This window comes from Salmo salar, chromosome 25, assembly GCF_965601325.2.
Source record: "Salmo salar chromosome 25, fSalSal1, whole genome shotgun sequence".
Lineage (NCBI taxonomy): Eukaryota > Metazoa > Chordata > Actinopteri > Salmoniformes > Salmonidae > Salmo > Salmo salar.
The window spans coordinates 24,824,846-24,845,682 of record NC_138315.1 but is presented as its reverse complement, the minus strand read 5'-3'; the positions used below and the strand labels follow the sequence as shown (position 1 = coordinate 24,845,682).

The 20,837-nt window shown below is 40.9% G+C and overlaps 1 protein-coding gene across 1 annotated transcript in view; it reads right to left on the bottom strand.

The window, feature by feature from the left end:
• lrp1bb (low density lipoprotein receptor-related protein 1Bb) overlaps positions 1 to 20,837 on the bottom strand; it is a 319,979-nt gene that overhangs the window by 218,281 nt on the left and 80,861 nt on the right. Inside the window, exons 4-8 of the mRNA XM_082969228.1 lie at positions 20,397 to 20,516; positions 19,737 to 19,865; positions 15,672 to 15,929; positions 14,757 to 14,919; positions 838 to 1,060 (exon numbers count right to left, since the gene is read on the bottom strand). Of these exons, the coding sequence (XP_082825354.1) occupies positions 838 to 1,060; positions 14,757 to 14,919; positions 15,672 to 15,929; positions 19,737 to 19,865; positions 20,397 to 20,516 (893 nt within the window). The remainder of the gene's footprint in view (positions 1 to 837; positions 1,061 to 14,756; positions 14,920 to 15,671; positions 15,930 to 19,736; positions 19,866 to 20,396; positions 20,517 to 20,837) is intronic.

Here is a 20,837-nt window from a genome sequence, read left to right as displayed (position 1 = left end):
CTGTTTCACCTGCCCTTGTGCTTGTCTCCACCCCCTCCAGGTGTCACTCATCATCCCTGGTGTATTTATACCTGTGTTTTCTGTCTCTCTGTGACAGTTCGTCTTGTTTGCCAAGTCAACCAGCGGTTATCTCCTAGCTCCTATTTTTCCCAGTCTCTGTTTTTCCTAGTCCTCCTGGTTTTGACCCTTGCCTGTCCTGACACTGAATCCGCCTCCCTGACCATTCTTCCTGCCCTGACCTCGAGCCTGCCTAATGCCTTATTCTGTTTTGACTCAAACCTGGTTACTGAACCCCTGCCTGTCCTCGAGACTGTTTAACGCCCTGTACTGTTTGGACTCTGACCTGGTTTATGAACGGTCGCCTGTACCCAATCTGCCTTTTGCCTACCCCTTGTGTTATAATAAATATCGGACCTCAACCATCTGCCTCCTGTGTCTGCATATGGGTCTCGCCTTGTGCCCTTATATCAACATGGGCAAGATAAGGGTCATACAGAAACTAGTAATAATCAGTTGCCCTGAAATGCCCCCCCAACCAAGTCTAGTTTTAGAAAGATGTTACTGTAGTTGTCAGTCTGTATTAAGGAAGGTTTGATATCTGTTTTGTGTTAGTATGTGATGCTTTCAGGATTTGAACCCACAACCTTGGCTAGTGCCAAGCTCTTAACCACTGAGCCACAAATAGGACAAACACATTTCAGATTGTTTCCTCACATTATCCATATAAACATCCACAGACTAATATATGTGGTATGTAAGCTGTAAACTCAAGAAGACAATCATCAGAAGCAGAGCCCAGGTCAGCTCAACAACTACAGAATGATGCTTGACACTCACTTGACTCCGCTGGATGATTGCATGCCTGTTCTTCCCATTGTAATCCACTACTTCAATGTAATCCAGGTAGGAGTCTGCCCAGTACACCAGCTTCTTGACCAAGTCCAGTGCCACAGCTGTGGGTTGCTCTGTCTTGTAATCCACCAGTCTGGTTCGGTTGGTGCCGTCCATGTGGCACCGCTCCACCTTGGCTACATTCCCATAGTCAGTGAAGAACAGCATCCTGTATGGAGATGATATAGACATTTGTATAAATATGCCACTTAGCAGATGCTTATATTCAAAGTGACTTACAGTACAGTGAGTGAATATATAGTTGGCATAGCAGGACTTGAACCCGTAACCTTTGCGTTGCTAGCGCCACACTCTAACCAATTGAACACAGGTTCCAGGAAGAGAAATAACAGTAAATATATGCTTAACATAAGCACATTAGATAGCCCTTGAGAGTAAATCATTGTTGAGGATTTCTGAATACTGTATTCTGCCTTTTACTGTCAATAAATTCCCTGGTTTTCCCAAAATCCCGGACGGAAGATTCCCAGAAACAGGAGGGAATTATTGAAATTTCCAAGAATTTTGCTACTCTAGTCATGCTTATATCCACCAACACAATGATAGCTTATGGTTATTCATGCCCAGTGCCTTATTCATTCATGGTTATTATTCAGGCATATCCACACAACTTTTTGTAACCATTACTGCATTTTAACGCCAACTACCAAGGACAGTTATAAATGAACTCGAGTGACTGTATAGAGCCTACAGGTATACAAATTGAAGGAGATGAAATTAATAAAAAGTTATACGGTACTGAAAACAGATACTTCAAGAAGAATTGTGACAAAACCCATTGCTCAAGGTCTAATTGCAGGCATAGTATGAACAGAAAGTTAGCCCATTGAACCTTATCATTGTAAGTCTTATCAATTAAACTATTCATTTCCTGATTCTATCTATATGTACAGAAAAGGAAATGGTGTATCAGGGCCAGCATGGTATTGTAGTGTTGTATGGCTGTCTAAACAAACCTCCCACGAATACCCACTGTTAAGTTAGCAGTCTATAGCCAGTCCGTTCAAGGAATCACCTCTTATACAGTATCTAATTGGAAATGCTTTTGCTTTAAACCAACCATTCAATGTGTTGTGCCATATACCTAATAAAAGGAAGACAAAATGTATTCACAAATCTGGTTTTTAAAAAAGACGGAAAGAAAACAGCAATATAAACTCCAGACGCGGAGTTCTGGGAGTCTCAGTTTATTCTCATTTCTTTGCATGAGCAGTATTGCAGAGAAAGTAATTGATAAGTAATTTCCCCCAAATTCCCAGGTTTTCCAGAAATCCCGGTTGGAAGATTCACAGAATCAGGTCGGAATAGGCACGAAACTCAGAACCCTCCAATCAGGATTTCTAGAAAACCAGGGAATTTTGAGAAAGTTACCGGAATTTTGCAACCTCTAAATTGATGTGGAAGCATCAGGGCTGCCATGCTCATGGTTTCATTGTGGCTCTTTGAGGCATACAGCACCAGGCCAGAGCAGATGATAACAAGAGAGAGAGACAGTCAGGGAGCTGACGGGAGCTGGAGCCAGAGAGCCCACTTAATCCATACAAGTCAAGTCAGGAGAGATATAGTGGTGACCTTTGAACCCCGAGATACATGCTGGGATGAAAAATAGCCTTCTTCAGCGAGAAAAACAACTCCCTGAACAGGTGAGCCTCTACGTGGCATACCAATGATGGGTTTCTGGGATTAGGATTGTTGCTGATACAGTATTATTAGGAATTCAGGAGACAAAACAAGGTTTGTAGTTTACATTGAAACAAACAGTATGAAAATAATCCTCGGTCATGATGGTCTTTGCAAGTCTTATCTGAAGTCTATTTTCTTTCCCCTTTGTAAATGTATTTTGTGAATGTTTACAATAGTTTTTTAGAACCACAAGAAGCAGGTTTCTCTTCAAAACATCTTAGGTTCATGCAGTGGGGTGACATTTAGGTTGTACCATGACCTCCATCAAACAGACAATGACTACCGGCTCATTATACACATAATATATCAAGGTATTGTTGCTTTTGTATTTTTATCCAAGGATTATTAAATAACCATGAAAGATGCTGTAGACATAGGGACAGCATAGAGAAGCTGAATCTACATTCACTTTGTGATTTCAGTGACAATTAGACTGAAAAGATAACAGTCCTACTGCTCTCCACATCTCCAAGTCGGAAGTGGTTACATCCAATCATCCAATTCCTCACCTACTCAATCCTAACTTGGAGGCCTGCGCTGCAGAGAACATACAACAACAGATAATATGAGGAGAGAGCCCACTTGGTTTCATATTGTTGAGGATGTATTTATCTAAAGGGTTTAGAAGGGTTTAAAGTACGTACAGTGCCTTTGGAAAGTATTCAGACCCCTTGACTTTTTCCACATTTTGTTACGTTACAGCCTTATTCGAAAATAAATAAATAAATACATACACATCTCCATCAATCTACACACAATACAGGTTACACACAAAGCAAAAACAGGTTTTTATATTTTTGGGGACATTTATACAGATAAAAAAATGAAAATATCACATTTACATAAGCATTCAGACCTTTTACTCTGTACTTTGTTGAAGCACCTTTGGCAGTGATTACAGCCTTGAGTATTCTTGGGTATGACACTACAAGCTTGGCACCCCTGTATTTGGGGAGTTTCTCCCAATCTTCTCTGCAGATCCTTTCAAGCTTTGTCAGGTTGGTTGGGGAGCGTCGCTGCACAGCTATTTTCAGGTCTCTCCAGAGATGTTCGATCAGGTTCAAGTCCGGGCTCTGGCTGGGCAACTCAAGGACATTCAGAGTCTTGTCCCGAAGCCACTCCGGCATTGTCTTGGCTGTGTGCTTAGGGTCATTGTCCTGTTGGAAGGGGAACCTTCGCCCCAGTCTGAGATACTGATTGCTCTGGACCAGGTTTTCATCAAGGATCTCTGTACTTTGCTCCATTAATCTTTCCCTAGATCCTGACTAGTCTCCCAGTTCCTGCCTCAGAAAAACATCCCCACAGCATGATGCTGCCACCAACAAGTTTCACCGTAGGGATGGTGCCAGGTCTCCTCCAGACGTGACATTTGGCATTCAGGCCAAAGACTTCAATCTTGGTTTCGTCAGAGCAGAGAATCTTGTTTCTCAAGGTCTGAGAGTCCTTTAGGTGCCTTTTGGCAAACTCCAAGCGGGCTGTCATGTGCCTTTTACTGAGGAGTGGCTTCCGTCTGGCCACTCTATCATAAAAGCCTAATTGGTGGAGGGCTGCAGAGATGGTTGTCCTTCTGGAAGGTTTTTTCATCTCCACAGAAGAACTCTGGAGCTCTATCAGAGTGACCTTCGGGTTCTTGGTCACCTCCCTGACCAAGGCCCTTCTCCACCAATTGCTCAGGTGGGCCGGGCGGCCAGCTCTATGAAGAGTCTTAGTGATTCCAAACTTCTTCAATTTATGAATGACAGAGGCCACTGTGTTCTTGCGGACTTTCAATGCTGCAGAAATGTTTGGGTACCCTTCCCCAGATCTGTGCCTCGACACAATCCTATCTCGGAGCTCTACAGACAATTCCTTTGAATTGGCTTGGTTTTTGCTCTGAAATGCACTGTCAACTGAGGGACCTTATATAGACAGGCGTGTGCCCCCCCCCCCAAAAAAAAAATCTAAATTAAATCAAATTTTATTTGTCAAATGCTCCGAATGCAACAGTTGTAGACCTTACCATGAAATGCTTACTTACAAGAACTTAACCAACAATGCAGTTCAAGAAAAAGAGTTGACAAAATATTTACTAAATAAACTAATGTAAAAAAATCTAATCAATCAAAAAGTAACACAAGAAATGTACATAACAATAACAAGGCTATATAGAGGGGGTACCGAGTCAATGTGCGGGGGTACAGGGTAGTCGAGGTTATTTGTAAAGTGACTATGCATAGATGATAAACAGCATGTAGCAGCAGTGTAAAAACAAAGTGTGTGTGTGTGTGGGGGGGGGGTCAATGTAGATACTGTTGTCCGGGTGGCCATTTGATTAGTTGTTCAGCAGTCTTATGGCTTGGGGGTAGAAGCTGTTAAGGAGCCTTTAGGTCCTATACTTGGCGCTCCGGTACCGCCTGCTGTGCGGTAGCAGAGAGAACAGTCTATTACTTGGGTGACGAGTCTTTGACAATTTCTTGGGCCTTCCTCTGACACTGCCAAATATATAGGTCCTGGATGTCAGGAAGCTTGGCCCCAGTGATGTACTGGGCTGTACGCACTACCTTCTGTAGCGCCTTACGGTTAGATGCCAAGCAGCTGTCATACCAGGCGGTGATGCAACCGGTCAGGATGCTCTTGATGGTGCAGCTGTATAACTTTTGAGGATCTGGGGACCCATGCCAAATCTCCTGAGGGAGAAAAGGTGTTGTCGTGCCCTCTTCACAACTGTCTTGGTGTGTTTGGACCATGGTGGTTTGTTGGTAATGTGGACACCAAGGAACTTGAAACTCTCGACCCGCTACACTTCAGTCCCGTTGATGTTAATAGGGGCCTGTTCGGCTCTCCTTTTCCTATAGTCCACGATCAGCTCCTTTGTCTTGCTTAAATTAAGGGAGAGGTTGTTGTCCTGGCATCACACTGCCAGGTCTCATTGTCGGTGATCAGGCCTACCACTGTTGTGTCGTCAGCAAATGTTATTTTATTTTATTTATTTGTATTTATTTATCCTTTATTTAACTAGGCAAGTCAGTTAAGAACAAATTGTTATTTACAATGACGGCCTACCCCGGCCAAACCCTAACCCGGACAACGCTGGGACAATTAATGATGGTGTGGGAGTTGTGCTTGGCCATGCACGTGAGCTCAATTTCTAGTCTCATAGCAAACGGTCTGAATACTTATGTAAATAAGGTATTTCTGGTTTTTATTTTTAATAAATTTCATTTTTTGTATTTAATCCATTTTAGAATAAGGCTGTAACGTAACAAAATATAGAAAAAGGGAAGGGATCTGAATAGTTTTTGAATGCAACGTATGTTCCACAATCAAATTGAAAAGGAACTCAAGGCCTCACTACACTAATAAACATAATTGTTTTTTGTTTAGCCAATTAAAACCCATTCTCCCATCAAAATATGATGATGGAAAAATATCTAATTTCAATTCTTTTTCAGAGATCCTCTTAACAGTGGGAAGGGTAGACCATATCCACCAAACCATTCCAGAAGCAAAAAGTAAAAGAATAGCATTCCTTTCCATGAAAGAAAGAAAAAAATCTAAACAGCAAAATAAAATGGAGGGTGGTGTCAGAACATATTCTGTAAACATTGTGCCTCATGCTGTGCTGCTATCAGCTATCACCAAACTCCCCAATTTATTTTTGTTTCCACACCACTGCCCCGGGCTGACAGACCCTCTGCTCTCTCCTTCACCAGAAACAGCTGTAGCCATGTCTCACCAATTAAAGAGAGAGGAGCCCAGAAAAATGCTTGCTCCTGATAACCAATCACACCCAGCTCCCTGCTCCCCCGACGGTCTTGCACACACACTCTCCTCCTACACCATCATCCCTCAAAACACATGCCACGTCAACAGCAAAATCCTGACGTCCGTGAGTGCATGCATGTACAGTGGAAGTCGGAAGTTTACATACACCTTAGCCAAATATATTTAAACTCCGTTTTTCACAATTCCTGACATTTAATCCTCGTAAAAATTCCCTGTCTTAGGATCACCACTTTATTTTAAGAATGTGAAACGTCCGAATAATAGTAGAGAGAATGATTTAGTTCAGGTTTTATTTATTCACGGTTGGGATGGTGTTCTTCGGCTTACAAGCTTCCCCCTTTTTCCTCCAAACATAACGATGGTCATTATGGCCAAACAGTTTTATTTTTGTTTCATCAGACCAGAGGACATTTCTTCAAAAAGTATGATCTTTCTCCCCATGTGCAGTTGCAAACCATAGTCTGGCTTTTTTATGCCGGTTTTGGAGAAGTGGCTTCTTCCTTGCTGAGCGGTCTTTCAGATTATGTCACTATAGGACTAATTTTACTGTGGATATAGATACTTTTGTATCTGTTTCCTCCAGCATCTTCACAAGGTCCTTTGCTGTTGTTCTGGGATTGATTTGCACTTTTCGCACCAAAGTACGTTCATCTCTAGGAGACAGAACGCGTCTCCTTCCTGAGCGGTATGACGGCTGCGTGGTCCCATGGTGTTTATACTTGCGTGCTATTGTTTGTACAGATGAACGTGGAACCTTCAGGTCTTTTGGAAATTGCTCCCAAGGATGAACCAGACTTGTAGAGGTATACCAGGGCTTGGCTGAGTTCTTTTGATTTTCCCATGACGTCAAGCAAAGAGGCACTGAGTTTGAAGGTAGGCCTTGAAATTCATCCACAGGTACACCTCCAATTGACTCAAATTATGTCAATTAGCCCATCAGAAGCTTCTAAAGCCATGACATCATTTTCTGGAATTTTCCAAGCTGTTTAAAGGGACAGTCAACTTTGTGTATGTTAACTTCTGACCCACTGGAATTGTGATACAGTGAATTATAAGTGAAATAATTTGTCTGTAAACAATTGTTGGAAAAATTACTTGTGTCATGCACAAAGTAGATGTCCTATCCGACTTGCCAAAACTAGAGTTTGTTAACAAGAAATTTGTGGAGTGGTTGAAAAACGAGTTTTAATGACTCCAACCAAAGTGTATGTAAACTTCCCACTTCAACTGTATGTGTACAGTGCCTTCATAAAGTTTTCACACCTCTTGACTTTTTCCACATTTTGTTGTGTTACTGCCTGAATTCTTTATTTAGATTTTTTGTTACTGGCCTATACACAAAACCCCTAATGTCAAATTAGTTAAAAATTAAAACCTGAAATGTCTTGAGTCAGAAAGTATTCAACCCCTTTGTTATGGCAAGCCTAAATAAGTTCAGAAGTAAACATTTGCTTAACAAGTCACATAATAAGTTGCATGGACTCTGTGTGCAATAATAGTGTTTAACATGATTCTTGAATGACTACCTAATTTCTGTATCCCACACATACAATTATCTGTAAGGTCACACAGTGGAGTTGTGCATTTCAAACACCGATTCATCCACAATAGGGCACCTATTGGTAAATGGGAAAAAAGGAGACATTGAATATCCTTTGAGCATGGTGAAGTTATTAATTACCCTTTGGATGGTGTATCAATACACCAAGTACTAAAGCGATACAGGCGTCCTTCCTAACTCAGTTGCCGGAGAGGAAGGGATTTCACCATGAGGTTAATGGTGACTTTAAAACAGTTACAGAGTTTAATGGCTGTGATAGGAGAAAACTGAGTATTGATCAACAACATTGTAGTTACTCCACAATACTAACCTAAATGACAGAGTGAAAAGAAGCAAGTCTGTATGGAATAAAAATATTCCAAAACATGCACCAAAGTAAATATGCAAACAAACGTGGCAAATAAATGTACTTTATGTCCTGAATACAAAGCGTTATATTTGGGGCAAATCCAACACCACACATCACTGAGTACCACTCTTCATTTTCAAGCATGGTGGTGGCTGCATCATGTTATGGGTATGTTTGTCATAGGCAAGGACTAAGGAGTTTTTCAGGATAAAAATAAATGAAATAGAGCTAAGCACAGGCAAAATCCTAGAGGAAACCTGGTTCAGTCTGCTTTCTAACAGACACTGGGAGACAAATTCACCTTTCAGCAGAACAATAACCTAAAACACAAGGCCAAATATACACTGGAGATGCTTACCAAGACAAATGTTCCTGAGTGGCCTAGTTACAGTTTTGACTTAAATCCATGCCAATATTTCAAAATGGCTTTCTAGCAATGATCAACAACCAACTCAACAGAGCATCAAGCATTTTAAAATGAATAATGTGCAAATATTGTACAATCCAGGTATACAAAGCTCTTAGAGACTTACCCAGAAAGACTCACGGCTGTAATCACTGCCAAAGGTGATTCTAACACGTATTGACTCAGGTGTGTGAATACTTATGTAAATTAGACATTTCTGTATTTCTATAAATTTGCTGAAACGTCTAACAAGATTTTTCATTATGGGGTAGTGTGTGTAGATGGGTCAGAGAAAAAAAATCTACTTTACCCATTTTGAATTCAGGCTGTAATAACAAAATGTGGAAAACGTTAAGGGGTATGTTTGCATACCTTCTGAAAGCATTGTATATATGTGACAAACGTTCTCACAACTAATGATTGCCATGTCAAGTAAACAGGCATGTTTGTCCTAGGAAGTAATTGCAATATATTTTCATGACGTTAAAAGGGAATGTTTGTCATTCTCCATGCAATCACAGTCACTTCAACACACTGCATAGATTCACAGTGAATCATAACAGACAAGCCACATTGCTTTAGCGAAACAACACAGAGCCATTTCTTCTAAAGTTTTGCCAACTTCTTGCAAACTCAAAACCCAACAATGCAGTAATTAATAACAATGTAATACAAAAAAATAACATGAGGTAGAACAAGAACACATAAAAATAAGAAAAACACAAGAATGTAAGTAATCATACTATATACAGGGTCAGTTCCAGTACCATATTTACAATGTGCAAGGATACTGGAATGATAGAGGTAGATATATTTAGGGGTAAGATGACTATGCATCAGGATATAATATGAAGTAGGACTGGGCGATATATAAAATATATTTGATTTAAAAAAAATATGATTTAGCGCAATGTTCCAAATGCAAGAATCAAGGTTTTTATTTTTTGTTCTTTTTGGTCTCATCTCCTTTGCCCCTTCTGTGCTGTGAGCACTGTGCACCTTCCCACTTGAACACAGACACCATGCCCCTCCCTCCCCCTGCCACTCACAACAAATACAAAATAAGTTCTTCCTCTAACAACAAGCAGTTTAAACTCTCTATTTGCATTTGAGGGTTCGTCCATCAGAATCGGTCATATGGACACTGAAATGCTGAGACCTTATTTTACTGTAATAGACGAGAACTTAACATTTCTAACGTTACCCTTTTTATGTCTCAACTTCAAAATGTAGAACAGTAAGGTTCCCTCTATTAAAGATTGGCATAAGATACTATTTCAATGGGTGCCGCTGGAATATCTGACATGTACATTGCATTCTAAGACAGATCAGTTCTACAAAGTATGGGAACCTTACCTAAATGACCTAGAACCTGAAGTGTCAGCTATTATGCTGCGAGGATTCTCTTAGAATGGTGGTCTATGTATTTCAGAATTACACTGTACGGTCCATGTGGGGAACCCAACTTCTTGGTTTAAACTGAGCTTTTTTTTTGTTGTTGTTTGTTTTATTTTAATTTTTTATTTTTTTATTTTTTTATTTCTGTTTATGTTTGTTTAAATGTATGTATTGAGAGACGCAATTTGGGGGATGGGGTGAGAGAAGCGCTGAGCGGGGAGAGGGAAATGGTGTGTGTGTGTGTGTGTGTACGTGCGTGCATACATACGGATATGTGTAAGTGAGTGCTGTTTTTTTTTTGCCTTGTCCTTGTTGTTGTATCTCTTAATATGGGTGAAAATTGTGAAACTCCAATAAAAATACTGTTACAAAAAAATATAGAACAGAGAAGACTGTACTACACTGAACAAAAATATAAACGCAACATGTAAAGTGTTTCATGAGCTGAAATAAAAGATCCCAGAAATGTTCCATATTCATGAAAAGCGTATCTCTCTCAAATGTTGTGCACAAATTTGCTTACATCCCTGTTAGTGAGCATTTCTCTTTTGCCAAAATAATCCATCCACCTGACAGGTGTGGCATATCAAGAAGCTGATTAAACAGCATGATCATTACACAGGTGCACCTTGTGCTGGGGACAATAAAAGGTCACTCTAAAATGTCACAGAACACAATGCCACAGATGTCTCAAATTTTGAAGGGAGCGTGCAATTGGCATGCTGACTGCAGGAATGTCCACCAGAGCTGTTGCCATAGAATTTAATGTTAATTTATCTACCATAAGCCGCCTCCAACGTTGTTTTAGAGAATTTGGCAGTATGTCCAACAGGCTTCATAACTGCAGACCACGTGTAACCAAGCCAGCCCAGGACCTCCACATCTGGCTTCTTCACCTGCGGGATCGTCTGAGAGGAGAAAGGGGGGGTTCTGAGGAGTATTTCTGTCTGTAATAAAGCTTTTTTTGTGGGGGGGAAACTAATTATTATTGGCTGGGCCTGGTTCCCCAATGGTTACGCCCCTGCCCAGTCATGTGAAATCCATAGATTAGGGCCTAATTTATTCATTTCAATTGACTGATTTCCTTATATGAACTGTAACTAAGTAAAATCTTTGAAATTGTTGCATGTTGCGTTTATATTTTTGTTCAGTATAAAAAGGAGAGTATCAATGAACATGTTGTGGAAAATTAATGCTCAGTGTCTGTTACCGCTAGCGGTCTAGTCTGTTTTTATAAATGTACAATGAGTATAAAAAGACACATTTATATAAGGAATTGGCAACACGTTCTCATTCTGAGAAATAAGCAACTTCTTATCCTGGTAGGCCACTTGATTTCAATATCTAAACAAAGTGAAGAGGGTATGTTGTTCAAACAGTTGGAGACTGACAGGAAGGTCTATTCATAACAGTTTGTTCAACTGTTCTACCTTGTTAAAACGCAAATAAATCCAAGTTGGCTAGACTTGAAATATAAAGATTACCTGGCTACTTATTACATGGCCTTGTCTCGGGTTAGTAAGTTAGTGGCCTGTTGATCCCTTTAGTGGTGTGAGGTTTGTGCTTTGCCAAAGTGGGTGAAGTTATATCCTGCCTGGTTGTCCCTGTCCGGGAGTAACTTTGGACAGGGCCACAGTGTCCCCCGACCCCCCCACCCCGTCTCAGTCTCCTGTATCTATGCTGTAATAGTCTACATGCCGGAGGGCTAGGGTTAGTATGTTATATCTGGTGTAATTATCCTGTCTTATCTGGTGTCCTGTGTGATCTTAGATATGATCCCACTAATTCTCCCATATCTCTTGCTCTCTCCACCCTCAGAGGACCTGAGCACTAGGACCATGCCTCAGGACCTGTTGACTCCTGGCTGTCCCCATCCCTAGTCCACCTGATCGTGCTGCTGACCCAGTTTCTGTTGTTCTGCTGCTGTTTCATCCTCTAAATGCTCTGCTATGAAAAGCCAACTGACATTAATTCCCGAGGTGCTGACCTCTTGCACCCTCTACAACCACTGTGATTATTATTCGACTCTGCTGGTCTTATATGAACATTTTAACATTTTGAAGAACTATCTGGCCATAATGGCCATGTACTCTTATAATCGCCACCCGGCACAGACAGAAAAGGACTGGCCACCCCTCAGATCCTGGTTCCTCTCCAGGTATCTTCCTGCCTTTCTAGGGAGTTTTTCCTAGACACCGTGCCTCTACATCTGCATTGCTTGCTTTCCAGGGTTTTGGACTCGGTTTTTGTATAAGCACTTTGTGACAACTGCTGTTGTAAAACGAGCTCTATAAATACATTTGGTTGATTGATTGACTAGCACATGGGCTTGTCCTTGAGAGATTGTTTATGAAACCTATGTTCATTTTCATTTTTTTTTATTTAACCTTTATTTAACTAGGCAAGTCAGTTAAGAACAAATTCTTAAGTACAATGATGGACTAAGAACAGTGGGTTAACTGCCTTGTTCAGGGGCAGAACGACAGATTTTTACCTTGTCAGCTCGGGATTCGATCTAAAACTTTTGGTTACAGGCCCAATGCTCTAACCACTAGGCTACCTGCCGCTACAAGAATTTGGTTATTATTAGTGGGTGTGCATTGTGCATGGTTTTGGTAAAATTAGTAAAAAAATAGCATTTTCATAGACAGACTTGAAAGTGATTATTGCAGTGATTATTTTTTTTAAAGCACGTTAAACTATTTTTATAAAATAATTCAATTATTAGTGGGTCTTATTGTTGTGGAAGGCTTATATTTAGCCTCGGTTTCATTTTACATGCCCTGAATTCATAAGATTATTCCTGACTATTTCAAATGCAGTTTATTGACCTTTAACTGTGGAACAAAGCTTGTTTAGAGAAAACATAAAAAACAATCTACATATATATCGTGAATCATAAAAAAAATAGAGATATGATTTTTATGTCATGATGCCCAGCCCTAATATGAAGGAAACGTTTTGGGGAATGAAGTGGGGGAATACATTGCGGGGATGTGAGAAATCAATCTAACATCCGTGTATCAATAAACATTTTCACTTCACAGGAATCATTTTGCTGTACAGAGTAGACACTGCATTATTTAGAGATAGAGGAGCTATACTGAGAACCAGCGGTATGCATCTGAAGTTAGGTTGAATAATCTGGACACTGAGGTTAGCTGAGGGAAAGAACTGTAAATGTTTTATCCATCAAATTAGTTCAGAGTACATATTAGCTTTAAGAGGACAGGTATAATCGAGGCTCGTATATAACCGCCAAGTAACACACATTGAGATGAGAAGCTCCGATGCTCTCATTCTGATATTGTTTGCACTGTGAATGGTCTTTGCTCTGCTAAGAGCCCTGGTGCTACGATACAGCATCTCTCAGAGAATGGCTTCTCATTAAAAAGCTGCTCTGAATGCATGCCCATTGCCTGTTCTTGTAACCTCATGAATATAATGGGGCTGACTCTCACTGTTGAGCTCCTGGGTTCCTTCTCCCTGGGAATATTACAACAGAACAGAAGCCCTTTTAGCTGCTGATGACTCCATAATCAGGCCTCCATTCTCTCCTTGGAGGACTCTTTGTATTGCCTCACTCTTCACTTGTTCTCTCCCTCCTCCATACATTTCAGGATTTACAGTTTGAAGCAAGAGTTTCAGAGAGCCATTTTGTCTCACCCACAGTGGCTTGGGTACTTTGCTGTGGTGACAGAAACACAAATGGGGAGTTTTATACTGGGGATGTGAGGGGAAATCAGTGAATATTAATATCAATCAAATGCATTTATAAAGCCTATTTAACATCAGCCGAAGTCACAAAGTGCTATACAGAAACCCAGCCTAAAACCCCAAACAGCAAGCAATGCAGATGCAGAAGCATGGTGGCTGGGAAAAACTCACTAGAAAGGCAGGAACCTAGGAAGAAACCTAGAGAGGAACCAGGCTCTGAGGGGTGGCCAGTCCTCTTCTGGCTGTGCCGGGTGGAGATTATAAGATTACGTGGCCAAGATGTTCAAACGTTCATAGATGACCAGCAGGGTCAAATAATAATAATCACAGTGGTTGTAGAGGGTGCAACAGGTCAGCACCTCAGGAGTAAATGTCAGTTGGCTTTTCATAGCCGAGCATTCAGAGTTAGAGACAGCAGATGCGATAGAGAGAGAGAGTCGAAAACAGCAGGTCCGGGACAAGGTAACCTAGTGACGTGGGAGCTGTCTGGAGCACTGCCTCCCCAGCAAATTATGCTAGACATGCTCCGAAAGTAAAGCAAATATCTGCATGACGTAAGGACAGGCAATCATGCATATTGTTATATGGTACGGTAGGCAACAGGTTTTAAAGACTTAACATTTTGAGAAAGGCTTTTATTCAATCAATTGAACACACTGTAGTGGATTTCTGGAATGCTTTTTCAGAAGTGCCAGTTTTGAAGTGTTTACTACCCCGATCTGTGATGTGTTACAGTGGAAAACAAACACACTTCTAGAAGTGCTATCTGGAAAACCACTAGATGCAGTTGATTGAATAACAACCAACTGGTTTCTGTGTCATTTAAAATGGACACTCAAAAATGCATACGATGGGTATGTGACAAGGTCAGTGACAATAGATGGATCCAATGGAAGTTAGGGATACTATAGGTTGCTCTTATAATTGTCAGTCAAAGTCAAAGAAAGTGTACATAGCTAACTCACCCCATAAGTGGATCCACCGCGATTCCTTTAGGATTGGTCAGATCTAAATCTATAATGGTGACGCAGGTGTCCCCAACACGGTTGCAAACAAATATCCTGTCACTTACACGGTCCACAAAGTAAAAGTTTCCAGTGAGCCAATCGATGGTCATGTGCTCTACATCTATGGAGAAAAACAAAGAATGTCATTAAATTCTTGCCATTAAATCTTTCTTTGATTAAATATATTTGTATCAAATTACATGTTGTGAGGATAAACTTGTTAATCTTCCATTATGTTAGATCACATTTTCTCATTTACATTCATTTTATTTACTAAAGGTAAAGACACATAACTGAATGTAAGGTATGTGTAGTAAGTTTGGAATCTGACATTGATGGAATACTGAGCGTGAGCAGCATTCCTTAAATTCTTGAATAAACAGGAAAGAATAGCTAGGTTGCCTTAAACACAGGTGTCTAAAGCATTCCAAACCTAATTGCACTACAATGACCCTGAAGTAGAAAGTGACAATGGGAAGTTCATTGGTTACGCATTTCCTACACTCTTAAAGGTGCAATCTAGAACCTAAAATAGTTCCTCGACTGTCCCCATAGGATAACCATTTGAAGAACCATTTTTGGTTCCAGGTAGAACCCTTTTCTACTGAGGGTTCTACATGGAACCTAAAAGGGTTCTATCTAGATGGGGACAGCCAAAGAACCCTTTTGGAACCCTTTTTTGTAAGCATACATTGTGAAAGTTAGTGGGAAAAATAGAGACATAGAGGGAGGCAGAGGTAGGGAAAGAGTGAGACAGGGAGCGTTTTAAGGCTTTCTGAAGGGGCATGTCTGAGTGTGCTTGATAAATCAATAGTTGACAAACATTGTAAGCGAGAGAATTTCCTTGACAACTTGACACAATGCAAGACGTACTTTGTAAACTTTGTACTGTTTTGATATCCTTTTCCATTGTAAATCCATTCAGATTCTTCATCTTAGCACAGTGAAGCCTTCCAGTGGAATCTGAGGATAGAAGCCAACACACTTCCTCTTCCTGGTAATAGTAATCCAATGAAAGGGATCCATATTTATCCAACAGTCTCAAAGTCTGTAGATTAGATCCGTTTAGTCTTGTGGTTGCTATGTGATCTGACCTTACAATCAGCAGAGCTGGAGGACTGTCGCCAGGGTCTGGAACACAAGAAGAAGAAATAGTGGGGGAAAAAACAACACAGTGAAAATTCTTCACATGGAATGTAAAAGGCCTTTATCATCCCAGGAGGACTCCGATGTGGAAGATATATTAAACAAAACCTGGATTTTCTTTAGTTCATTTCTGTAATTTATAACTGAACAGAACAATATCCACAAGGAAGAGCAACACATCAAAGCTACATAAGATTTAAAAAATAATAATAATGAAATTACAATGTTCTCTACAGCTGTTATCTCTCCCTGACTGCTAAGCTAACACAACCCATGTCTGAGGCCTAATTGACCGTGTACTTTCTCTGCTACTGAGCTCACCCCAAAAAGCCCTGCTTTATCCCGATCCCCCACACAAGTTCAAGTCAGGCTGGCTCTCCTAATATGGGCAATAAATCAGTGTGTCCACTGTGAAAAACACTTATCTTTACCCTGATCCCTCTAAGCCAACCTTTAGGAGCTGCCTATAACTCCATGAGATACCATTGTAGCATGGAGGGGGCTTTGGTTTTTTCATAGAAGCACATTTTCTGCATCCCAAATGGCACTCTATTTCCTATGTAATGCAATACTTTTGACCAGGGCTCATAGGGGAATAGGGTGCCATTTGAGGTGCCAGTCAAGCTCTCTGATAAAGACATTGTTCTCTTGAATGCAAAACTGTGGTCTTCATTCAACAAAATATGAACTCTACGTTTCTCTACTGTACAGTCGTGGCCATAAGTTTTGAGAATGATACAAATATTAATTTTCACAAAGTCTGTTGCCTCAGTTTGTATGATGCCAATTTTCATATACTCCAGAATGTTATGAAGAGTGATCAGATGAATTGCAATTTATTGCAAAGTCCCTCTTTGCCATGCAAATAAACTGAATCCCCCAAAAAACATTTCCACTGTATTTCAGCCCTGCCACAAAAGGACCAGCCGACATGTCAGTGATTCTTTCGTTAACACAGGTGTGAGTGTTGGCGAGGACAAGGCTGGAGATCACTTTGTCATGCTGATTGAGTTCGAATAACAGACTGGAAGCTTCAAAAGGAGGGTGGTGCTTGGAATCATTGTTCTTCCTCTGTCAATCACGGTTACCTGCAAGGAAACACGTGCTGTCATCATTGCTTTGCACAAAAAGGGCTTCACAGGCAAAGATATTGCTGCCAGTAAGATTGCACCTAAATCAACCATTTATCAGATCATCGAGAACTTCAAGGAGAGCGGTTCAATTGTTGTGAAGAAGGCTTCAGGGAGCCCAAGAAAGTCCAGCAAGCGCCAGGACCGTCTCCTAAAGTTGATTCAGCTGCGGGATCGGGGCACCACCAGTACAGAGCTTGCTCAGGAATGGCAGCAGGCAGGTGTGAGTGCATCTGCATGCACAGTGAGGTGAAGACTTTTGGAGGATGGCCTGGTGTCAAGAAGGGCAGCAAAGAAGCCACTTCTCTCCAGGAAAAACATCAGGGACAGACTGATATTCTGCAAAAGGTACAGGGATTGGACTGCTGAGGACTGGAGTAAAGTCATTTTCTCTGATGAATCCCCTTTCCGATTGTTTGCGGCATCCGGAAAAAAGCTTGTCCGGAGAAGACAAGGTGAGTGCTACCATCAGTCCTGTGTCATGCCAACAGTAAAGCATCCTGAGACCATTCATGTGTGGGGTTGCTTCTCAGCCAAGGGAGTGGGCTCACTCACAATTTTGCCTAAGAACACAGCCATAAATAAAGAATGGTACCAACACATCCTCCGAGAGAAACTTCTCCCAACCATCCAGGAACAGTTTGGTGACGAACAATGCCTTTTCCAGCATGATGGAGCACCTTGCCATAAGGCAAAAGTGATAACTAAGTGGCTCGGGGAACAAAACATCAATATTTTGGGTCCATGGCCAGGAAACTCCCCAGACCTTAATCCCATTGAGAACTTGTGGTCAATCCTCAAGAGGTGGGTGGAGAAACAAAAACCCACAAATTCTGACAAACTCCAAGCATTGATTATGCAAGAATGGGCTGCCATCAGTCAGGATGTGGCCCAGAAGTTAATTGACAGCATGCCAGGGTGGATTGCAGAGGTCTTGAAAAAGAAGGGTCAACACTGCAAATATTGACTCTTTGCATCAATTTCATGTAATTGTCAATAAAAGCCTTTGACACTTATGAAATGCTTGTAATTATACTTCAGTATTCCATAGTAACATCTGACAAAATATCTGAAGACACTGAGGCAGCAGACTTTGTGAAAATTAATATTTGTGTCATTCTCAAAACTTTTGGCCACGACTGTACAACATGTGTCAAACAAGTCCTGCATGAAAAACATCGGCATCTACTATTAACATCATTTCTAAAACTGCAATTACCTAAGAGAGTTTGAGAGAGAGAGAAATATGGTTTTGATTCATGATAATGTAATCAGGTCAAGGGAAAATGTCACAGAATGTTGCTACTGGTGGTTGTTGGAGAGTGCAAGGGAAAAGTATTGTATTATATAATCATAACCTTTTAACATCCTGAATTGTTTCAAATGTGGAAGAAGAAAACAATTGTTTCTGCGGTATATTTAAAAAAAAACTAGCATTAGATATTAATGCAGAGATCATCTAGATTCAGCCGCAGGCCAATTTTTTCTTGAGTGGATGTTTGGGGGACCAGAACATAATTACAAATAATTTACAGCATGCAAATTGACCAAAAGAAGCCCAAACAGATATATTTGGCTAAAACATAATCTTTCCAAACTTGCTTACATTTGTATATGATCAAGTCTCTATTATGAGTGGGAACACTAGGGAAAATATTTCCAAAATTAAAATCACTTGGAGCTGATTTCCTGGTGTTTTTAGTTTTTATATTTTTAAAAATACATATTTATTTTCTGCTCAGAAAACTTGGGGGGGCCAACCAAAACTCGCGGGCCACCAATTGGGGAACCCTTCCTTAATGTGTTTTTTATCATCTACTGCTCACCATCTCATGGCCTCTGAAAGAATATGCTCCTGACATTTATATTCATGAGCTTTTACAACTAACGGTAACCCCATAGTTAACCCTGTACTGCAATCTTTCTCCGCTAAATTAATATTAATGTGTGTGAGCATTGGGTTCAGTTAAGTTTATGGGTAATCATATTCAGTGTATTCCTGGTAGGAAACCAGTCACATTGATTAAAAGCTGCAACAGTGTGACTCTCCCCAGCTAGGTGTGCTGCTTTGCTTCAGGCTACTTTCACACAGTAGAGTATGTATCATCATCACAACCTAAAAATGTATCATACATTACGATGGCCAATACAGAAAAACAGTATATGGCACAAGGCTAAATGTTTGTCTGTGTAGACTGGAACACTACTGCATATTGTATTATACCAAACAAATTAAGTGAGTTATTTTATTTCACCAGCAACAACATGTTGCCAGCTATCGGACCATAATGTAAATCAAGGCAACGCCAGGTATTGTCTCACCATAAAACACTCCCAGAGTGTTGATATGGCTCCCAGTTAAAACCTCGAGATCATTAATTCCCTCATTATCCTAACCTGACCATATCTACTACTGCATTCCCATTCCCTGGTGGAAGATAGATGTGGTCAGTAGTGGAACAAATTAATCTTTCCTATACTGAAGCTACCCAACACTGAAAAACAAGGTTAAGAGGAACTAGGCCTATTCCTATACCCAAGCCCCCAGGATGGTTGAACATAGAAATTGTTCCTTCTATCTTCTAAGTTATTAATAGAAATAAAGACTATATGGCATATATGCAGATTATGTTGTTTTATAATACAGTGTTATTATTCTCACCTTGTTTGGCTGTGCAGGACGTTCTGTCATTCTGTAAGATGTATCCCTCTGTACAGCTGCATCTATATGACCCGTAGGTGTTCAGGCAGGTTTGGCTACATGCTCCGTACACAGCACATTCATCATGATCTGGGGAGAGAGGGGGAGCCATTTGTAACAAATTAGGTTTGCTCAAACATGACCCAAATACATAAAGCATACTTAATGTGGCCCTCACTGTACCACCTTAGAATTGATTACCACACAACCAAGTTACCTATGTTGGAAAGTCATTGGATCCTGTAGTGTGAATAAAATCATGGTGCTTTACTGTAGTGAACTGTTATGCATTTACTGTACTGTATGTTGTGAAGCAGAGTTACTGTACATAATTTGAACCATACCTTGGGTACAGAACTAAATCTAAACCCCACCAGAGATCCTTCTAACCCCTGACCTCTGATAGAAGTCTCATGTCACAGTATGTCCCAACAGCTGTCAGACTGGACTGGGCTGCTATTGACGGGGTCAGGGGAGAACAACCCTGCCTCCAGACAGATGGTCCTAATTTCCAACAGGCCTCCTGCCTATTCTGTTAATTTGAGAAGTTTGGCCTAGGGTGAAGGAGAGAGGAGAGGAGAGGAGAGATGCAGCTCGCCCGACAGCATTAACGATGCCTACCTCTGCAGCTTGTCCCGTCCTCACCGACCTCAAAGCCGTCAGCGCAGAAACAGAAGGTTCCGTTTCTCGTCATGACGCAGCCATAGCGGCAACGCAGCTCATGGCAAGCTGACAGCAGCTCTGTGGGGGGAGAGAGAGAGAGAGAGAGAGAGAGAGAGAAAGAGAGAGAGAGAGAGAGAGAGAGAGAGAGAGAGAGAGAAGAGAACACATGTAAATTGCTTTTTGATTTTCTTCTTGCTCCTCAAAGCCCTTCTTTCCCCATCAGTGGAGGAGTTTGACAGTCCTGAGCTCACGGAAGGGATCATTAGGTGTTGCGCAACAGTACAGTCAGTATCTGGGAAATGCCACACAGAATGTGTGGGAAGACAGCCTCTCATGTAGCTGCTAACTCAACATTTAAATGACAGAAGTAGATGTGCTCTCTACAGACAGACTTAGAAT